The following is a 22504-nucleotide window of genomic DNA, read 5'->3' on the forward strand; positions in this document are numbered from 1 at the left end:
TATCATGATTCAGCCAAAGTCATGAAATAACAAACTGTTTATTATCAGTGTGTTTCTTCCTATTGAGCAGTGAAAGTAAATAAAATGTGTAACATGTCTTATGCTTTAAGTATTTACTTACTGGAGGGTTTTTTGTTGGTGTTGCAGAGCCACAGCTAAAAGCTAGCTCCTCACTTCAGCGGCTCTAAACGGAGCCTGTACCGTTCAGCAGCGCTGCTGTTGCTCTGCATACACTTTGGACTGAACAATTGTTCTAATAATAGTGGGGGGGACCTAAAAATTAATTCTTAGTTTTTTCTTAGATGAATGGCAGATTTACTTCGTTCTTTGTGTCTATTGCCTTTTTTTATATTAATATCGTTTAAATACAAGGGTTTCTTTCATGATTTCTTTGGGGAGGTGAGGGGGGGACGATTCTAGACTTTTCTAAGATTGGGGGGAGGGGGGGTCTTGACCCCCCGAGCCCCCCGGGAATTGCGCCTATGTTCGTAAGTGTTTATGAGCTTCTCTTTGAATTGTTTGTTCTCATTAGCTCCAGACCGAAACAGCCAAGGGAGCCGCATACCGCAATTAATGAAGCATTAAGCTCGTTTTAGCTGCCTGGGAGAGGGGGACCAAAGCAGGGTTCACTCAGAGGACTAAACCTCGCTTTAAATTAAAAAGCGCTCGTGGTTTTCACTGTTTTCGTTCAAATAACAACCGTTATTCACCCGGTGAATAACGGTGATTGTTTGATAAAAACACCTTCAGGCACCTCAAGTTTACCCAGGTGAGTGCGCGTGACTAAGCTAAGGGAGACGGTCTGTTCCTGATCATCACTCTGTTGGGGTGGGAAAAAAAAAAAATTGGTGTGGAGCTTCGGCGTGAGTCCAGTTACATCACCAGCAGCCTTTAAAAAGCCTCCCAGCTCACCGGTGGAGGTAGAAGTCAGCCAGCAGCGAGGGACACGCATCTCTGCTTCCTACTCTGACGTCGCGGGGACACAATGGAGATAAATTACCCCACAAACACCAGAAAACCCAACAGGACGGCATGGTGCAATATAAAGGTAAGAGTCGATGCTGCCGTTAAAAAGTCGTGTTTTAACCCGCCTTACTCTCACGCTCGTTGTTTATATAATTGTTGAACATTTTTATTTCGTTTGAGAATTGCTCAACTCAATAGAGTCAAAGTCTAACTAGGCATGTCGGCTCACATTTCCCTTCATAAACCTTCTTGGACCGACCTGAGAGTCTCTCTGACACTCGGTAACAAGTGTCAGAGAGACACTTTGTGGAGATAATTTCCTCCACAATGATCTGATATAAAGTTACTTAAATCCAGTTTATCTTCTGAATTTTTCTGTCATAAAGACTTGGGTTTTAAAATAAATGTTACTTTTTAAAAAACTACATTTACTCCACTGGGATTAAAAAAAAAAAATGAGCGAGCGAAATCATAATTCTGACTTCCATATCTCGAAAATATGACTGTTATCTCATATTTATGATATATTATGATAGTAAATTACATTTGTGCTCAAAGTAATTAGGGTCCAGTATCTTGAAACAGATTAATATTTCTTCCCCGATGGCCTGGCAACCACCTCGCCCAGTGAACTCTAAAAGTAAAGGTAAAAAGATAAAGGTAATTTTATTTATATAGCACATTTTCAGCAACAAGGAAATACCAAGTGCTTTACAAGAATTAAAATAAAATACAAACAAAATAACAAACCAAAGGGAAGAGCAAAAGATGAAAAGCTAATAATGTTGATCCAAGGTAAATAAACTAGATACTCCTATTCAGGGTTGGTAGATAAGTATAAGTAAGTATCCTCTGGTCTAATTCCTTTTCTGGTTTGGAAAAATAGGAGTCTAAAAAGTAGTTGCTAAGGTAGTTTTAATGGATTTCAAGTTCTAATCCTTCTTCTGGGTTGCTAAATAAGTATAAGTAAGTAATTATCCTCTGGACTTCTGGGATGCTAGATAAGCATAAGTAAGTAATCTCTGGACTTTCTAAGTGTGCTCTAAATTTACTCCACAGTTTCTAAGTAATAATAAAAACTAAATGTTCCTGTTCTGGAAGAATTTTTCTGGATTCTAAGTTCGTTCTAATTCTTTTTCTGGGTTGTAATAATAGGAGTCTCTCTGCATCTAAATAGTGAGTACTCTACAGTTTCTAAAAAATAAGCTAAAGAGTGACTAATAAACTAGAGTCGCTGGACTCCAAGTTTGTTCTAATTCCTTTTCTGGGTTAAAAGTGAGTACTCCACAGTTTCTAACAAAATAAAATAAAAAAGAGGAAAGGACACATTAGGGCAAATGGCAACATTCAGACAAAACAAAGGGCAAACAAAGACATGAATGAAGGCAGTGACATCACAGGGTCGTGAAACTACGTTGCTCAGCCTCCCGGCAGAAGTCCGATAAGATGTTGTTATCAAGGCATGGCCTTGGGAGCGCTCAGCTACACAGCTGCATGGATAACAGGAGGGGGTGAGGTGGGAAGGAGCGCTATGTGTACATATCTTCAAGGAGATTGGAAATATGCAGCCCTTTCTAGGCAACACGGGGAAAGCCAATTCAGATACAGAATGTCTTAGGTCGGGTAGATTATAAATTTCAGTCTCCCCTAAAGTCTCTCCGATACATCTCAGTTCTCAGTTATCCAAATTAGTTTAGTCGTTCCACTGAACTGAAACTAGCAACTTCTCCAAGATCGATTCCATCCCGCTAGTGAGTTTTTGAGTCCTCAGCTGGGCTGCGAGTCTCAGCAAGACTCGCATCCAACTTGTGTCTCTGTCCACACCAACAGTCTGAGTGTTCGCTAGTTCGGCCAAGTCCGTCACAAATTTGTCGATAAGCCAGGAATCCACAAGCGCCAAACAACAGAAATCCTGTTATGAATAAATCCAGGGTGAATCCTGCCGGGTGTGTCCCCACAGGACAAGAGGGCTCTCCTGTGCCCGGTCTTCTCGTCGAGAAAATTTGATCAATTGCATTGAGAGATCGGTTGACCAGATCCATTGTTCAAGCAATAGCAGTGCAGAGTTTGATATGTGAGGTTCATTGTGTGAAAAACTGGTGTCAAAAAAAGTTTATTGGTGAGTGGGGAACATAAAAACAAGTGCCGTAAATGATTGGTTGCTTAAGTAAACGTAGCTTTAAAAGAAAGTCAAAACCAGAAATATGAAATATAATGGAAAACTACCATCCCAGTGGAACAAAAAATACAGCCAACGATCAGCTCCAGGGTGAAGGGGTGTACTGATACGATACCAATTTCCTATCTTTGAGTAATCCCCAATGTCAATATTGACCTGATATATCAGCACAAATCATACGTACTTTCATGACTTATTCTGAAGAGTGGAATGTTAGAAAAGGCTTGATCATGTAATATTACAACAGTCAGCAATAATCTGCATGAGAACAACTCACCATTTACCAGGCGGACTAAATGCCAACTCTTAGATGCAGACCGATATAGACTCGGGAATCAGTATCATGCACATTCTCCATGAATGTGGAGATGTTTACTTATGCTAGTTATCGCACATCAGAATGACTGTATCAAAATGCTTGAAAACATCATGTTGCTATCTCTCAAACAGGAAATTCCCTTTTATGGGTGTTTCAACAAGACCATGGCCTGAAGCTCAACAGTTAGTGAGCAGGTTCTTCTTTCCAGACCAAAAAAAAGCCCAAAGTCACTAAAGAATTAGTGATCTTGATAATTGTGGATACAGCTCATAATTATGATTTTTTTATACCTAGTAATTAATAGTCGTGGTCGTTAAAAAAAAAAGAGGTTCTAAATACGAGACAAGATTTTTCTTTATGTCTGTCAAAGTGGCAGAAATGGGCCTCCATAAGATCCAGCTATACATAACCAGGATAAGTAGTTTTTGTGTCTGTGGAATTTCAGTCGTCTTCTAATGGCTTTAACCAAAGGGAAGTGTTGACAGCTTTGTCTTATCTTCTTCCAATAAGAACTGAATCTCCCCAGTCAAGACAAAGATGTTTCTGTGTTCAACAGGGGCATCCGCATCCATTTTTTGGGGAACTTTAGGCGCCTCCGTTTGTTTTACTACAGCCTTTGAGAACTAACCGGAGGGAGAAATGTATCTACATCCACTACGTGGCAAAAGGAGATTTCTTTTTTTTTTTTTGAGTCATTGTATTGCAACAATGGATGAGAAACTCTGCGTTCCAGGACTCTGGGTAATGAGGCAAAGATTTGTTTTGCACTTGTTACTTTCAAAACATGATAAAGAAGTGACTCGTCTCCAAGCAACACCTTTGACTTGGGGCTATTTCAGACAGTAGAAACGCTTCTATCGCCAAAAGAAGAAGAGACCATTTAAAACTGAAATCTGACTACATCCGACAGTTTTTTATGTTTGGTTATCCCTTCTGCCGTATCAGGTTCTGTGCTTGAAGGAACCTTCCTCTGTTGAAGCAGTGATGTATACACGTGGGTGGATGGGAAGTCAGTGAAACAGCGAGGGTCAGCATAGGGTCATGATCTTGTCAGTCACATTGGGTGTTCCTTATGAACTTTTGCTTTTATGTAGTCAGCATGAATCCCCTTCCAAGCCCCTTCCAAGGTATATTTAGATAATGGGAGTAGTTCAAAGCAAACCGACTAAACAGCAGGCGATTTGTCAATCTGTTCTCATTTAAGTGATGAGATGGCACAAGCCGCATGAAAGACAGAACTCCTACTGCAGCAAACAAGACGTTGGTAGTTTTCCTCCGCTTGAATGCAAATACTGTACAACTGGACAGCAAAGGTGACACAAATTACTCGTATCCATTCATCTTTCTCTTGGCGCATGTTCAAGCAGAACTGTAAAAGCCTTTACTTTCTATTTGCTCAGGTTCATGAGAGCATCTGGTTTGTTTATGTACTCTTCTCTGCTTTGAACTATTTCTGCTGGCTACACCTTGTCCGCACTCAAGTCGGAGCCTTTAACCCCTGAAGCTGGAGGCTATTCTTTAAAAATTTCCATCTGGACAACTCCTCTCCTGCTCTTGAGCAACATATGCCATCTTGTAATCTTGTAAGCCTTCTTGCGTGTGTCCCCCCCCCCTTCTGGCAAACTCGACATTCAAGAGGAAAATTCAGTCAGATGTGAAGCAATTGTTCTGAAGCGTAGAAACTTTTGCGTTCATGTAAATCATAGCATTATTGGTGACCTCATCAGCACATATCTCACACTTGGCAACCTGTAAAAAGTGTTTCCAAAGAAATCAATGCACTTGTGTAAATGTAAATAAGAGCAGAATGCAGTGGTTCATTGTACGAACTGTTAACACTGTGGAAATGCAACAGTTTAACCGAGACGTTTTGTGTTGATGTCCCGCTCAACTTCAATTCCTTGTTTACATTTTGTCAAACTGCAAGTACAGGCTTCAGTCTATTTCCACAGCTCATATAGGAGAATCTGATGGCAGAAAAACCAACCACAAATCTTTAATGGAAGAGTGATGAGAAATTGAAAGAACGGCGTTAGAAGTCCTGTTGGTAGTACACAGCACACACAGCAAACCTGAAGGGACTCTGCTTGCATGAGATCAGAATTACATTTTTGCACAATTTAATTGCAAAACACCAATTGATGTTTTCTGGCCAATCTCCGATCTTTAAAAAGTCTGACCTGCTAATTCCAATTTTGGTCGATGTTAATCTTTTTTTGTCTGAGAACTCGACAAGTGTACCAACAAAGTTGCCAAATTGGTAACAGTGGGGTGACCGATGTTAACTGCACATATGTGGAAGCGAGAACAAAACCAATAAAATACCTTCAGGCCTTTGTAGAGGTAGCTAAGGTTAGTGAATAAAGTCAGCTTCACATATATCCATTGACCGATTGACAATCTTTCAACATTAAGAAAATCAGAGACGATAAATTGGTTCCGGGGCAGCAGATTTACAGGTGCTCCCCTGCAAAACATTACGCATTGGGAGAAGTTAAAGCCCTCTGCTGTGAAACATGGTGGTGGAGGTATCATGCCTCAGACTGGTTTTCTTCAGAGTTACTACAACAAACCTGACTGAGCTTGAGTTAATTATCAAAGAAGGGTTAAATCTTTCAGTCTCTACATGTGTATTGGCAGCTGTGGTGAAAGGAGATTCCACAAAGTTTCCACTCATAGTGGTAAATTCAAATTAAGACTCATTGATCAGATTTTAATGTATAAAAATAAAAAACAAAGATAATGTAAAACCCCAATAAAATGGGTTAAAATCATAGGACATGACTTGACAACGTGCAAATGACTAACATGGCTTTAAACGACTAAATAAGCAGACAGTTCAACACTTGATGAAATTTTCTGAGATTCTGAAGAAACACGTTTCTTAAACATGTAGAAGACGCAGAAGTGCAGCAGAATTTTCAGGAACATCCTTTAGGATGAGTTGCGGTGAAGGACACCACACGGGTTTGCAAGTGTATCATTTGGGTTGCTTTCTTATTACCATATTTATTTATTTACCATTTCTTATTGGCTCAGTCAGACACAGTGTGATGATATGAGGGCTGATGTGGTTCAATCAAAGACACCAGTTTCCACCCAGATGCACCTTCAATGTGCCATCAGATGTAATCTCAAAAGAGATTTTTTCAAAAGACATTTTTTGAAATCTCTTTTGAGATTTCATCTGTCTCAAATTTTGTGATGACTATCGCTGACTCAACATGTTACATTCCCCAGTTCAAAACAGGAGCTTCCGATACGAAGCCGAGCTACGTTGCTAACTTAGCTTGTAACTGTTGCCTTTGAATCTGAGACACTGCTGCTTTGTTGTGTTCAGGAGGCGTTTGTGTGGCCAACCCATTTGCTCACAATAGAAGAGAGGCAATCCTCACCTCACATGCTGCTTTGTCTTTGTTGCAGTTTTTAAAGAAGTAGCTCAGGGTTTTTGTTACGAGAAAAAAAACAACAACAATAAATATAAATCTGTGACATCAGCTCGCTCTCTTAAATCAAAGTGATAGAAAACGTCTTGTGAACTTCCTGCGATTCTTCCCTTCTCAGCAGGTTGAAGTCAAGGACAATGTCATCCTGACATTGAGTTCAAAAGGACAACTGTGGACAAAATGCATTGAGTATGCTGCATTTATACAAGTACATCTCAACAAATACGAACATTAGTAAAAAGTTCAATTATTTCTGATCTGCAGTTTTAAACGAAAGGTTCAGTTGGGCTGAAATGATTTATCGCCATTAATTGATTATTGAAATAATTCTCAATTAATTGTTAACTGGAGTAGCTGGACTGAAAAAAAATAATTTGGTGAAAAAAAATTAGTTAAGCCAAAACTCTGCAAAAAATAGATACATTTTGTAATTAAGATTAAACTATCGTTGTCTGTAAATATGTTTTTACCAAACTCCTCGGATGGTAGAGTTTTAGCTCCACCCGGTTCAGATTTACTGTGATGCTGTTGCTATTCCAGGCAATAAAATGTTTATTTTCTGATTTATGAAAGGAATTTAATTATTTGTACATTTTTATATGTTTCTAATATTATATCCAAAAGGCTTAAGCAGTTTTTAAAAAAATCAGCAAATCTGTGGCATTTTTTATTTGATTAATCAATTACTAAAATAATCGTGAATTGACGCAGCCCTATTAAATAGATTAATCACAGACAGAATGAATAAGACAATTTCTAGAATTTATTTCTGCTAAATTTGATGACAAAATGTTAGAACAATAAATGGTACAGAAATGTTTCCACTGAGTACTTGGTCAAGGCTGCTTTTGGATGAAAAACTGTATCAATGTGGCGTAGCATGGAACCTAACAGCCCATGGATCTGATAGCCGTATTTTGTCCATTTTTATTAGTCTGATTTAGCAGTCTAATCTTCTTACTAACTTCAACCCATAATCATCAAAGACAACAAACACTTCAGATATGTAGGGTTTGTTTCCTTTTTGGATTAATTTACTGAAAAAACAAACATTTTATGATGATATTCCTAATTTACTGAGATGTATTCTGGTTTTCTTCTTTTGTATCCTCCCTGAAGGGAGCACATCCAGCGTGTGTTCAGTGCCGGTCTGTGTGTGTGTACCAAATTATGTGAAAAGCTGATCATTTGCTCTGTTTGCTTAACTTGTTGCTTTATGTTTCTTCATCAGGAAGTGTAAATAATATCTCATATCAATCTAACATTATGACATTAAGGATAATGACCTTTTTGTTTATTTTATTATACACTAGGTAATTTCTCAATGGCAAAAGAGATGTTTTCATAGAATATGTGTAAAACTGAGACAGCAAAGACTAAAGTGGGTTTCAGGTTGGATTTAGACTTTTTGTCATGATCTCAAACTCGAACAAAAGACATTCTTTGCCTCAATCAGTATCTACGTCCTGTTGAAACACTCAGACAAGCGAAGGCCGCTTGATAGGAAACGAGGATGAAATATTAGCAACACTGTACAAGCATGTATTGTGCGTGCTCACAAACCAGAAAGACGAGTTTTAATGGGGGAATTAACTGTTCTGAGGGAGCTGCGTAGTTTATTGTCCCCTTGTCCACCTGGCAGTTTGCTAAACAAAGATGAAATCTGAGATTTATCCCTGTTTTCATTGCAAATTCTCCTCTAAATCTCCTCACATATCTTGAGCGTCACTGGGACGTTCACGCGGAGGTTCTGTGAAGCCCTCAGAGCAGACCATGGCTCCTTTTCCAAATCCCTGGGAGTCCAACCAGCGGGCGACTGGGTTCCTTACACAACTCTCGGTGTGAAGAGAGAAGTGCAAGAGACAAGTCATGTAAACAAACGGAGACATGGACTATGTAGAGTAACGAAAAGCTGAAGGTTTGGCAGACATCGGGTCCAAAACGTCGTTACATAGCCCATTATTGCTCCGTAAGAGGTGTGCGGTTTAGATGTTTTGGAAAACATGATTATTTTTTTGGCCCCGCTCCTCAACTATTTATTGTTTTTGTCAGGCTTCTTACAAATTCATCTGCTGAAATGAGAGAGGGTAGCTGAGTAAATGAACCCCAGATCCCCACAGCAGAACTACCTGTTGGGCTAAGAGTTACATAAATGGATGTCAGCCTTGAGCTGACTCTGGCCCAAATAAGACTCTCCTGACTTAGCTTTAATAAAAACTGTGAGATTAACAGAAAAAGTAAAAAAATTAAAAAAAATCTACACGCTTTTCAAAGTATCGAAGTTTATAGTCAGATTAATAAAGACTGTAAAATGCCATGAAGGTCCTGTGTGTAATAACTTGCGACAAAATTTTCCACTTCCAAGATGGCAAGTACCCAAGTAGGTGAGTATATGTGGCGTTGTTCCTTGGAATAGGATTGAAACTTCTTAAGGGCAAAAAGTTTAAATTTTTTTTGGGTCTGCAGCAACAAGATATCCTACATTACAGCTGCTTCATAGAATGTATTGATGCTGCAACTGTAAGTAGCTTAGCTTACAGCAGCGCTGAGCCTCCTTTGTTTATTAAAGTTTTGTACTTACAAGAAAGATAAATTTGGCTTTTTGTGAAAAAAATGTTTACCTTTAAACAAACTCTAGACATCACTGTTAAAGTATCGCTGATTAAAATCTACAATTGGCAAGCTAGTACAGAAATCTGCAGGCTAGCTAGCTATACTAGATAGCTTTACTATCTTTGCAGCAAATATACGCTTGGTTTAAATGTTTTATTGTACAAAAAGCCAGCTGCACAGTTGGTAGCACTGTTGCCTTGCAGCAAGAAGGTTCTGGGTTTAATTCCCAGCCTGGGGTCTTTCTGCATGGCGGGTTCTGTCCAAGTACTCTGACTTCCACCCACAGTTCAAAAACATGACTCTCAGGTTAATTGGTTTCTCTAAATTCTCCCTAGGTGTGAGTGTGCATGCATGGTTGTCTGTCTCTGTGTTGCCCTGTGGTGGACTGGCAGCCTGTCCAGGCTGACCCCGCCTCTCAAATGTTAGCTGGAGATGGACACTAGCAACCCTCCCAACCCCACTAGGGACAAGGGTGTGGATGGATTGTACAAAGACCAGAACAATAAAACTGTGAAATATTTAATGCAATAAGCTTCAAAGAACCACTGCATATTTTAGTGGGTAGGCTATATATATTTTTGTTTTAGGTCAACACTTGAAAAAACATAATAGCTAGCTAACCAGTAGTATGCTGTAACTGGTGTGGGGCAGAGATTGCAGTATGTTTAGGGTTGTTTTTAGGTTTAGGTTTTTAATCCTTACATTTTAAAAATTATTATATACTTTGTTACTGGAAACTGTCTGCCTACCAATAACAATATAAGCTGTAGGTTCAATATTTTTCCTGGGGGAGAGTTTATCAAAAAGATTCTTCTTTGGATGAAACAAGATATCATTCCATCCTGCAACAAGGATGGGTCACTGCTGGGAGAAATTGTAAATGTTGATATGAAAGGAAAATCAAACATGATTTCAGAAGCAAAGTCCTTAGGGAACATTGGACCAGGAATGACATCCGCACCTATATTTACCTACATCAGCAAAAACACTTCATAGAAACTGTGAACAGAGGAAGGCTGATTATTTGAGCCTCCTTTGAAGCAGCAGGACCTCAACACTTTGTAGTCACTGAACTTCTGCGTGCACTAAGCTATTTTTGATAGCTCCAGGTTCCAGACAGACAGAGGTCTTCTCTTCCTCCCTCTCTGACTATGACAGCATTACTACTTTTTTAACCACAATATAGAGGCTCTAGCAACATCCTGTCTATCTGTCTGTCTGTCCTAGCTGTTCGTCCTGTGTCACGGCTTCCTGCAGCTCTCACAGCTGCTCTACAGCGCCTACTTCAGGAGCACCATCTCCACTATCGAGAGGCGCTACGGCCTCAACAGCTTCTCCTCTGGAACCATTTCCTCTCTCCATGAGGTAGGAGCCAAAAGCAACATCTCCTCATGAGCTGTAGGACTGAGACAGTGTGATCTTTCAGGGATACTGACGACAAAAGAGGAACTGAGGTGCAAGCAAGCAACACAAAGTCACATTCCCTGACATTTCAGGTGGCGATATTGTATTTGAGAGACACGCATGTCAGGAGTAATGAGAGAGTCTGCATGTTCTCCCTACGAATCCCTCAAGTATGCTTTTAATTTGTCTTCGATAAATGACCTGCGGTCAGGAGTTACAAACCATGTTGCCATGTTGACGTTATCTGAGTGTTTGCTTTCAGCATTGTGTTATGAAACCAGACCAAACGAGGCCGGAACATTCCATCTCAGTTCACGCTTTGGTTATGCAAAGCCACCTTAATAATGTTTTTGTTGCAATAATGGATCAAATGATTATGTGTACTTGAAGAGAGACTTCATCCATCACATCTGCATTTTCTGTCTTGTGTGGGTTATAGATCTGACTGGTTTGCTTCTCTGGTTGTGCTTCAAAGGTCAGCAACTGCATCCTGATTGTGTTTGTGAGCTACTTCGGCAGCCGGGTTCACCGTCCTCGCGTCATTGGCGTCGGCGGACTGCTGATGGCCGTCAGCGCCATGCTCCTCACCTTACCTCACTTTCTGTCGCAGCCCTACACACACGACTCGGCTTTGCAGAGTAAGAACCAGCTGCACGCGTAAACAAACACAAAGCCGCATGACGTCTGTCGGTGTCGAGTGGGTCCAGACCAGGGAGCTCACAAGTGTATAAACATGTCAAAGAAACTTTGGGTTTGCCTACAATACCAACAGCTTCTTAAGTGGACTCACCAAGCGTCTACCAGGTCCACTGACCCTCTTCAGTTGAACTTTAACATAAACTGAAGGAACATTCATAATCTCTATGCTAAAAGCTACGACTAGAGTCACCCTCAGGGTATTTCATTAGCAGTAACAGAAGCCTCCTTCTGATTTTTCATTTTACCTCATACTAATTATGTTGGATTCAGCAGAGGGCCAGAGAGGCTTCAGGAAATTAAAAATGTGCAGTTTCCCTTCATCAAACATCACTACTTGTATTTTATTTTTTTTGTACATCTTTCTTCCGATGTTTGACTATGTGTGTCTGCCTACTGCAATTCAGAGTTCCACGACCTGTGCATCCCACACAACACCACCACCAGCCCGGAGTCATGTGGTCGTGAAGATACCAGGCGCCTGGCTGACACCACGCTGGTGTGGATACTTATGGCCATCGCTCAGCTGCTGTTCGGCGTGGGCTCTGTGCCCATCCAGCCCTTTGGCATTTCCTACATTGACGATTTTGCAGGAAGTAAAAACTCCCCTCTCTACATAGGTGAATAACCTGCAGTTCAGAGATACAGGAGAAAATGGAGATGTGTTCAAGGGTCATGTTGTTGATACAGCGCTCTGTAAAAGTATTCTCCTTCAACTTCCTCCTATTTTCTGATGTTACAACCACAAGCCAACACTTGCTAGTGCATAATTGTGAAGTGGAAGAAAACTGATATGTCATTTATTCTTAAAAATGACGAGCTAATTAATTTGAGTTAATTTATGTAACCATGTTTCTCTGCATTTACAGCTGCAAGTCTTTTCAGCGTATGTCTTTACTAGCTTTGCACATCTAGAGACTGAAACAGTTCTTCACTTTTTCATTCAGAGGTCTAAACTTTAACACTCTCTATACTTTAATTTAGATAATGTCATTCTAGCTTTGGCTGTATTTTCAGTGTTCTTGTTCTTATCTTGTCTTTTTTTGTTATTTTATTTATAGGTATCCATTTAGTGTTGGGCATTTATCGCATTACATTTATTGTGACAAATTTCCAACTATGATCAATTTCATTTGTTGTTGTCATAATAAATTCCTGTTAGTGACATTTAACTCCCCCCAAAACTGTCAGTACTTTTGAGACCAGTAGTTTTACTACTTTTCTCCACTATTTGTTCAATGAAAGCATTAACAGATATCAACAAATTTGAAAATATGATTAAATGCGGTTACAATCTGCAGTTTGATTAAATAAATTGCACGTCTTTATGTGGCAGGTGTCCTTTAAAGAAGGAATGTTTTTCAAGAGCAGTCTTTGTGTTTGTGGGACTATAATAGCTGACACACAGTTGTAGCCATACGGGTTCTATAAAAAAAAGAAGTAATAAATGGTTTGTATCGTCACCTTTATTATCAGTTAATTTTTAAGTCCATATTGCCCACATAGATATCCATTCAACAGACTGAAGACATCCAATTTTGAAAACCATGTAAAAATGTATCTTCCACTTCTCAATAATTCACTGCTTTGTTTTTTCCACATATTTTCCTTACTACGCCCTGTAGAGGATATGTTTTTTCTTTAATCTGATTTGTTGCATGAAAGTCTTTCCTGTGAGGAATGTATTTTCTCTGACCTCTGCCCCCTCGTTCACAGCCATCCTGTTTGCCGTGTCTGTGTTTGGACCGTCCCTCGGCTACCTGCTGGGCTCTGTCATGCTTCGGTTCTACGTGGACGTGAACAGAAGTGGCTCTGGTAACGACAAAGTCTTTTAAACACATCCTGCGGTTCATGTAGATTCAGGCTCGGTGTTCATCAAGGCTTCATTGCATTTCGTAGCGACTCAGAGGTCGGTTCTGTTTGTTTCAGGTGTAGTTACGGGGTTGAGCCCCGTCGACCCCGGCTGGGTGGGGGCTTGGTGGATGGGTCTGCTTATCATCTCCGGCTTCCTGACCCTCTCCTCCATTCCTTACTTTTTCTTCCCCCGTCAAATGAGCTCTGAAGTAAATGTAAGTGTGACTATGACAAGACAGGTTGTGCATACAGTACTACTGTGATGGATATAGATTTGGCCAAAAGTTTACAAGCATCTTTCTGTTAAAAATGAAAGGATATAAGTGATGATTTTACAGTTTGAAGCTGTGGAAAAAATATTTTTTAGAAAATTGTCGAAGTTCTTTTGTGTTCTCTTACTGACCTCTGCTGGACGTATGTTGACATTACAAGTTGATTCTACTCCAAAACTATATTATTATTGCAATTATTGAACAGAATAAATGAAGAAAATCTGACATACACAGAAAAATACATAGCTACAAGGAAAAATGATGGGTTGGTTCACTATTCTACTGAAAGGTCATGAGCCATTTTCACTTTACTACATTTTGCCACACATTTTTATCTAAAAGGTTTTATTATATAATTTCACCCAATTATGTACCAATGGCCTTCTTTAAGAGACCCACAGCATCACTGATCCTCCACTATACTGATGAGTGGGTATGAAGTGCTCCATATTTTTTTTTCTTCATCACAGCTATCTAGAGTGATTGTTACTGACCAAAATTAAACTTAAAATTTCCAAAACTTATTGAGGAAAACATGAGGCAATTTTGGGGCAATTTTGTCCCGTAGCTGTTGTCAGCGTACTGCAAGACAATATCTCCAAACAAAGCAGCTCTTTAACGTTTTCGGATGTTTCAGACGGGATCATCTGAAGCACCTACTGATTAGAACGTAGTCGTATAATCATAACCTTTCCTTGGGAAAGGAAAGCCGACATAACGTCTCTGTTTGCTCTTTTGTAGATGTCGGAGACTGAGACTGACTCAGACGATAACTTACGGGAGAAGGATAGGTCTTTGCTTGAGTTCCTTAAATGTGAGCACATCTTAATTAGATATTAGACACATATCCTGACTGTCCACGCTGCATTTTACTAATCAGTGTTCCTGTATTTGTTCTGGCCAGTGTTTCCTAGAATGTTCTTCCACCTGATGTCGAATCCTCTCTTCCTCTTGCTGGTCCTGGCCCAGTGCTGCTTTTCCTCAGTGATAGCAGGCCTAGCTAGCTTCCTTAGCAAGTTCCTGGAGAGACAATATGGGGCTCCAGTTGCCTACAGCACTCTGCTAGTAGGTAAGTATGGCAGGAATTTATAGCTTCAGTCAGAATTGTACATTGATGTGTAAGATTGTTGTTAAAGTGGAACTAATGTCCCTGTGAAAGCATAACTCAGCCCCTGATAATATTTAGCCAAGAGACACTGAGGGGCGTGGCCTAATGTGGCAAAGAGAGGCGGGGTTGTGATCAGGACTGTTGCTGGCTTTGCGACTTTGTTGCTTTATTTGGTGACTTTTCAGACCTGCTAGGAACTTTTTTCAAAACAGCAACTAGTGATAATTGTAGTGACTTTTTCTGTGTTATTGGAGAATCTTATTGAGGTATATAATTTTATATCTGAACGGGGGTGTAATGTAGATATCAACCAAGCCATACCGTTGTAACCAATAGGAAAATTAAACTGAAGGAGGACAGCATTAAGGCTGTTTTAAGACAAATATTGGAGGATTAAACAAGTTTGCATTAAAGTGCCGTGTGTAAAAACTCAGTGGTCCGTGTTTCCCAGGGTCTTTGAATCTACCAGCTGCAGCGGTGGGGATGCTGATCGGTGGCTTCATCATGAAGAGGACGGGACTCACCGCGAAGAACATCCCTCGTTTCTCAGTTATCATGCTGACCATCTCCACCCTCTTCTGCATCCCTCTCTTCTTCATGGGCTGCGACACGCAGAAAATCTCTGGGGTCAATTACCCAGTTGAACCGCAGGGGTGAGTGCAGAATGTCCGGCCGGCACATGAGAGCTGCTTTACTCTGTTGCCTCACAGCTCTCTGATGTCTCACAGCCAGTATAGTTAACACTTGAAATATTTAGGAAACTTCTGATTTCACAAAAAGTCAAGAGAATGTTTACGATAAATGTTATGAGCTCAGACAATTATTTGATATTTATATTTTAAAATATCCTCCAACAGGGGATATAAAGCTCAAACTGGAAAAATCCAACATCCATTAATCTTTAACAATGTTACAAGTTTTTTTTTACAATTTCATATAGGCTTATCTTGATTTGTTAGCTCTTTTGTTTATATTAATTTTAGGGTTTGTGTAGATCTAAGAGATGCAGAACATCCCTCACATGGTGTTTCTTTCAGGTTTTACAGGCTGTTTTGTTTAAATGACAGCACATATCAGCCTGGTTTAGAGTGGAAACCAGAAGTTTACATGCATCAAATAAAAGGACACATACAAGCTTTTTCCTCACTGTTTGAAGTTAAATCAGACCAAACAAGTCTTATGATAATCTTTGAATAATTAACACATTTTACATTTATAATTAGCATTTTTTGAGTTGTGGTTCTATTAATCAATAATATGTTATTAATTAATAAAATAATTTGTGTGTGCAATGATTTTTGGGTGGAGCATCTTTTTGAAACAGCAGGTCATGCCCCTTGCCATGACATCAAGGGGCATGACCCACTGATGTCAGCGGGTCATCAGCGGGTCAAGCTTTTGTTTTTAGATCAGGTTTTGCACCAGAGAAAAGCTTTGTGCTTGCATATTTGTAACACACGCTTATCTCTAAATCTCTCCAAAGGGTCACAGATAAGCTGGCTAAATGTTGCTCCTTTAGCTACATGCCGCTGAATCTAAGAAATCTGAATCTAAGCAATCATTCTGTATGTAAACTTCTCATGTTGAAGGCATTAATAAATAAATATCTTATTTATTCTCTCTGTTATTATTGTGGCATTGATGGAGATGATAAATTTAGCAAATAGAAATCATTTTTGATAATTCTAACTGATCTAAAACAGGAGAAGTTTACTCTGATTTAACTTCAGAAGAAAGAATAAAATGTCTAAATTTATTTGGCGTATGTAAACTTCTGGTTTCAGCTGTATATGTCAGATTTTTTTTTTTTATCTCAAAAGTGCGACACAATTTAGTAGCATATTTTACAAACATTCTAAAAATATAGATACCGTCAATCCAATCCTGCAGGAAACAGGCCAGGCTTTTAACTTGAAATGAAAGTCCTACAAAAACTGGGACATAGCAGAGTGATCTTATTTTTCAGACTTCCTTCAACTGGAAAATAAGATTAAGGCAAAGAAATCCCACGATTTCTGTCCCCATAACGCATATCTGTGTTGCATTTTACTAAGACTGATGCCGGCTTAGGTTGCTTTAATGTGCATTGGTTGAACTGTGCTGCCCCCTGCAGGTCATTACCCAAGTGCTCCACCAGCTGCTTCTGTCCTGAGAGCGCCTTCCATCCTGTCTGTGACTCCAGTGGGATTGAGTACATTTCTCCCTGCCATGCTGGCTGCACTAACTTAACCAGAGACCTGAACAACACCGTCAGAGTCCTGGTCAGTCACCGCTCTCTCTCAGCTGCTCTTTCTGAATCTGTATACATAGAAACATGCTGGTGTTAAACACATGCTCAGAAAATACCAATTTAAATTGTTGTCTCTTTTAATGGAAAAAAAACCAAAACATTTTGTTTTAAAGAAATCAGTTGTACAAACAAAAAGAGAATCTGTTGATGCAGTGTCATCATACAGGTTTTAGATGCATGAATCTGCCTAAAAAATAGAAAAAGGAATAGATGATCTGGTGGCTCTAAATTATCCAGTCTCCTTCCCCAATTCTGAACAGGAAAACAACATAGAAAATGAATCTGTGAATTAGTGAAAGGGAGGAAAAAAATTAAGTCTCTAAACTTTTTTCCCCCCTCCAAAAGTTTGAGTTAGTTTCAACACAAAAAATCAGAATAGGGGGAAATTCAATGCATTACACTCCAATGATGTTACTTAACTTCTCCATCAAACAGAGTCTTTGATGTCATGTTTTGAAAAGCTTTTGTTTTTAGATCAGGTTTTGCACCAGAGCAAAGCTTTGTGCTTGCATATTTGTAACACATGCTTATCTCTAAATCTCTCCAAAGGGTCACAGATAAGCTGGTTAAATGTTGCTCCTTTAGCTACATGCCGCTGAATCTAAGAAATCTAAGAAATAGAAGTACATAAGTCCAGAAACTAGGAATTTGAGGAATTCATTCTGCCCTGTTCATGGCTGCCACTAAGAGATACTTTAGCTTAGAGAGAGCCTGTAAAAACAGAATAAGATGACAGTTAGTTTTAGTAACATTGAACACTTTCACATTTTGTCACATTATAACTACAAACCTCAGTGTATATTATTACGATTTTATGTGACAGTCCAATACTATGTAGTGCATAATTTTAGACTGTTTATACAGAGTTTAAAAAATATACTACAGTCCTAAAAAGTGAATGCATTGTATTCACCCCTCCCTCAGTCAATGCTTTGTAGAGAAAATAACAACCTCAAGTTTTTGTTTTTGTTTTTTGTTTTCTTTTGAAGGAGAAAAAGTATAGAAACTGAAAATTCTGCCATTTTTTCTTTCTTTGCAAAATAACTCAATTAAACTGAAGTAGGTTTGCCATACTCTTTCCAGGTTCAGATGATGGACCGCATCATGCTCTGTAGGAAGTTCAGACCTTTCCTTCTCCTGCTTTAAACTTTTAACTTTAAATTATTACTCAGATTAAATTACAGATAGATTCAGTTTACTGATTAGCTGAAGTCCATTGGTTGTATTTGATTTTATTTAGGGGTATCAGGGTACAAATGCATGCAACGCATTGACTTTTATATGTTAAGAAAATATAGAGAACATATTTTTCCCTAGAGGCAGGCAATATGGGCTTACAGATTTATCACAATATTTTGTTGTACTATTGTGATAACAATAAAAGTGACGATACAAATGATTTATTAATTTTTAGGCCGCCGTATGGCTGCAACTCTGTATCACAGCAATTCTAGTCCCACAAACACAGGGACTGCTCTTGAAAAATATTCCTATTTGTAATACGCTTCTTTAAGAGACCAATGGCATAAAGAAGTGCGATTTATATAATTAAACTATTTTCCTATTTTCAAATTTATTGACATTTATAGATGGTGTCATTGAACAAATAGTGGAGAAAACTAGTGGTTTTGACAATGTGGACAGTTTCCAGGGTTTTAATTATCTGTAACTGGAATTTATCATGACAATGATAAATCAAGATTATTATCATGATAGGAAATTTATCTTGATAAATAATAAACAATAAGATAAATGCCCACCCCTCCATATCATAGTTTTGCAGCACTTTGTCTCACGTATCCAAATCCTTCTACAAGGAGTTAATGTTTGTGGATGTGACGTGACAAAATGTGGAGAATTTTAAGGATATGAAAACTTTTGGCAATCTCTCTGTCAGATAAGGCTGACATTTGCTGCCATGCTGGCCTGTATCTTTCAGTTTACTGATTAGCTGAAGTCCATTGGTTATATTTGATTTTATTTAGGGATGTCAGGGTATAAATGTATGCAACGCATTGACTTTTATTTGTTAAGAAAATGTACGTACTGAGCAGGATTACTATTGCAACAACACATTATCAGTAAGGTAAAACTAACCTGTCTCACGACGGTCTAAACTCACCTCACGTTCCCGATTAGTGGATGGATGGTCAGCTGCTAAGTGTCAGCTGACTACAGCTGACACTTAGCTTGCTTTTATTAGCTAATCAAAAGCCTTTTAAATCATATATTGCAGAGGAATTGGTGTTACAAAGTGTGGAAACTTAAGAGCTTGTGAAAAATCTTCCAGCTGGTGGATTGAGTGGCTTATGTGTTAGTTCAAACCAGACGTCTTGCAAACCAACTACCGTACTCAATATTAAAGGTCAAAGGCAGACGTTACGACTCGCAGCTAGCTTAGAGGATCAATGTACAAAAGTCAGGTTAATTAATCTTTGCTTTCTGTGAAGGTGGAAATCAAACATCAAGTCACACACACACAAATGTCTAAATAGGTATCAGTGTTTAATTTGCATGAACTGCTGCTGATGCCTCTTGATAGTCTTATTAAATACGCAGAAAAAAAATCATCATAATTCCAGGCACAGAGCCTTCAGCGACACATAAAGACAATTACAAAGTTAGCCTTCTATCAGTTGAAGAATATTTTAGGGTCAAAGGACTAATGTTCCAAAAAGATCTAGAGAAACTCATTTATGCATTTGTTTTTAGTTGGATTAATTGCTGTAACAGTGTCCTCACAAGTCTGCCTGAAGATAATCCATCCTTCATCCAGAACGCTGCTGGTGGTGTTCTGACTAAAACCAGGACGATAGAGCACATCACCCAGTTCTAAAGTCTTTACTCTGGCTCCCTGCAGCTTAGAGAATAGACTTTAAAATACTGCTGTTAGTTTATAAATCGCTAAATGACTTAGCTCTAAGATACAATAAAGATCTGCTGTTGTTGTATCAACCTTCCAGATCTCTCAGGTCTTCTGGTTCTGGTTCTGCTCTGCATCCCCAGAACCAGAACTGAACATGGAAAAGCAGCATTCAGCTTCTATATACCACAAATCTGGAACAAACTTCCACAAAACTGTAAAACAGCTGAAACACTGAGTTTCTTTAAATCAAGGTTACAGACTCACGTATTTAAAATTGCCTTTGATTAATAATAAAATCCATTTGGACACAAAGCTGTGTAGCTAATGCTAGTAACAATAATGTCACTTTCTCTTTGAATACAGGTATTTACCAACTGCAAGTGTGTATCTGGGGCTGATGGCCAAGTCAAACCAGGTCATTGTCCCAACAGCTGCTCTCATTATCTCCTCCCAGTCATACTGCTCATCTCTCTAGCTTCGCTGATTGCCTGCCTCACTCACAATCCACTGTACATGATGGTGCTCAGGTAAAGAAATATGTCGATGTGGGCACATACAGAGACAGATTTGTTGGTATCTATGAGTTAAAATCTGCAGTAGCACAGATGTTTTCTTGAAAAAGTCTATCCTTAATTTAGGCACAAATATTGAGTTAAGTGGATCACACTGACTAAAAGTCATGTTTTTTTCTTCATTTCAGATGTGTTTCCTTTGACGAGAAATCATTTGCTATAGGACTTCAGTTCTTACTTATGAGAGTATTAGGTAAGTTCTACTTTTCCTAATTACATACTAGATAGAAAATGATTATTTTTTATATTTAAAATGATCTTTAAGACATTAAGTGCTGAAGCAAACCCCAGTACGAGTCTGCTTCTAGTTCATCTTAATATCAACATAAGATTTTGTCAGTATGTAGGCTAGAGGAGGACAGATTTCTGCTGCTGAATAAATTAGGAGAATCTGATTTAAAATATAAATAACCAACTAATTAGAAAAGGTACTGCATAGAGGTAAAACCTGATATTCATACACTGAAGAAAGACATGTTTTTTCTCACTTTCTGAAGTTAAATCATATCAAACGTTTATTGTTTTAGATTACTTCAAATTACCAGAATTATTTCTGTTTGCTAAATGCCAGAAAACCTGGTGAGGATGTTTTCTTTTAGACTTTTATTTTGTTACTATCCTTGAACTCAAAAGCTTAAACTGCCTTTTGAAATGGTTTCATTTTGGAAATAACATTTTGGGCATTAAATACAGTTTTATACTTAAATATGTTTTTTTTTTTCTTTTGCTTGTGGGGGAAAAATGTGTTTGTGTCTTTTGATTCAGTGTATGTAAATATCTGGTTTCAATACATATTTGGATAAACTTAGATATTGCATATTGCACAGTTTGGGTTTCCTTTCAGTATTTTTCAGTAAGATGTACTGTTGCTTTGTTTTTGTTTTTTTGCACAACTGCTCATTCAGAAATATTTATTTAAGTCCTTTCTTGATTGTCAGTGTTGGATTTTGCAGCATCAGTTCTTGCAGGCCAGACCAGTTGGGTTCAGATTAAATACCAGTGCGTTAGCTGATCTTAGGCATACAGGAATACAAACCGTTTGAGTGCTGTCCCCCAAAACTCACGCTGCCTCCGTCACTGTTAGCCTGGCTTCCGGCTCCAGCGCTCTTTGGGACGGCCATTGACATGTCTTGTATCTGGTGGAAAAACGTGTGCGGAAGGAAGTTCAGCTGCGAGTACTATGACAACACCCTCTTCAGGAGCCGGTGGGAACATTTACGACTCTGAATAAATGTATGCCTGCACTTTGAACTTATTCATCATGTTCACTAATGATCATTCACCTTACCCCTGCAGATACTTGGGTTTACAAGTGGGTTATAAGATCATAGGCATCTTCCTGCTGATCATCCTGGGTTGGAAGGCAAAACGGACCCAGGAGTACGATCTGGAGAAGAAGCCCGAAATCTGAGTGTGATCTGGCTGAGACTCATCTCATAGCGTCGCTGTGAGGATGGAACATTTTGAGGAAGAATGTTCCTTGGAAGGCTGCATCTATAATACAGGATGAAATTACGATTAAAAACTGTTAAATATCTTTGAACATTACGTGTTCGTGTTAGGCTGGAATGGACTTGGGTTTCTGTTTGCATTGGCAACATACTCTATAACTAATGAACTATATAGCTTAATATTTAAGTTATTTTCTACATATTTGTCTCATACCCTGAGACATCATTAACAACGCCAAGAATGGTTTCATGTATAATCATATGTAACTTTTTGATGAATTTTCAGATATTAAGCACCTACACCTACCTTTTATATTTTTAAATAAAATAAATTATGCACCTAAATCATGCTGTATACAGATCTGGTCATTGAACATGTTCTGTGTTTTGCCGTTTGTCCGTTTAAAAGCTGCTTTGAGATTTTGTGAAACTATTCATCTCTTAAGATCAGCTAGCAGCATCTGTTGC

General features: G+C 38.8%; 1 protein-coding gene across 1 annotated transcript; it reads left to right on the top strand.

Annotated features, from left to right (window-relative positions):
• The first annotated feature begins 535 nt into the window (after positions 1–535).
• slco2a1 (solute carrier organic anion transporter family, member 2A1) lies at positions 536–22381 on the top strand. The gene is made up of 14 exons (XM_088005136.1): positions 536–1048; positions 10751–10888; positions 11403–11565; positions 12031–12243; positions 13340–13438; positions 13553–13692; positions 14491–14563; positions 14654–14818; positions 15309–15510; positions 16971–17118; positions 20377–20540; positions 20714–20778; positions 21670–21790; positions 21882–22381. Exons 1-14 carry the CDS (start codon positions 986–988, stop codon positions 21994–21996), a joined length of 1869 nt encoding a protein of 622 aa, XP_087861262.1. The 5' UTR covers positions 536–985; the 3' UTR covers positions 21997–22381.
• The last annotated feature ends 123 nt before the right edge of the window (positions 22382–22504 follow it).

The sequence above is a fragment of the Poecilia mexicana genome, unplaced genomic scaffold (genome assembly GCF_051168715.1).
Source record: "Poecilia mexicana isolate PSO_F unplaced genomic scaffold, ASM5116871v1 scaffold_4, whole genome shotgun sequence".
NCBI classification, from domain to species: Eukaryota; Metazoa; Chordata; class Actinopteri; order Cyprinodontiformes; family Poeciliidae; genus Poecilia; species Poecilia mexicana.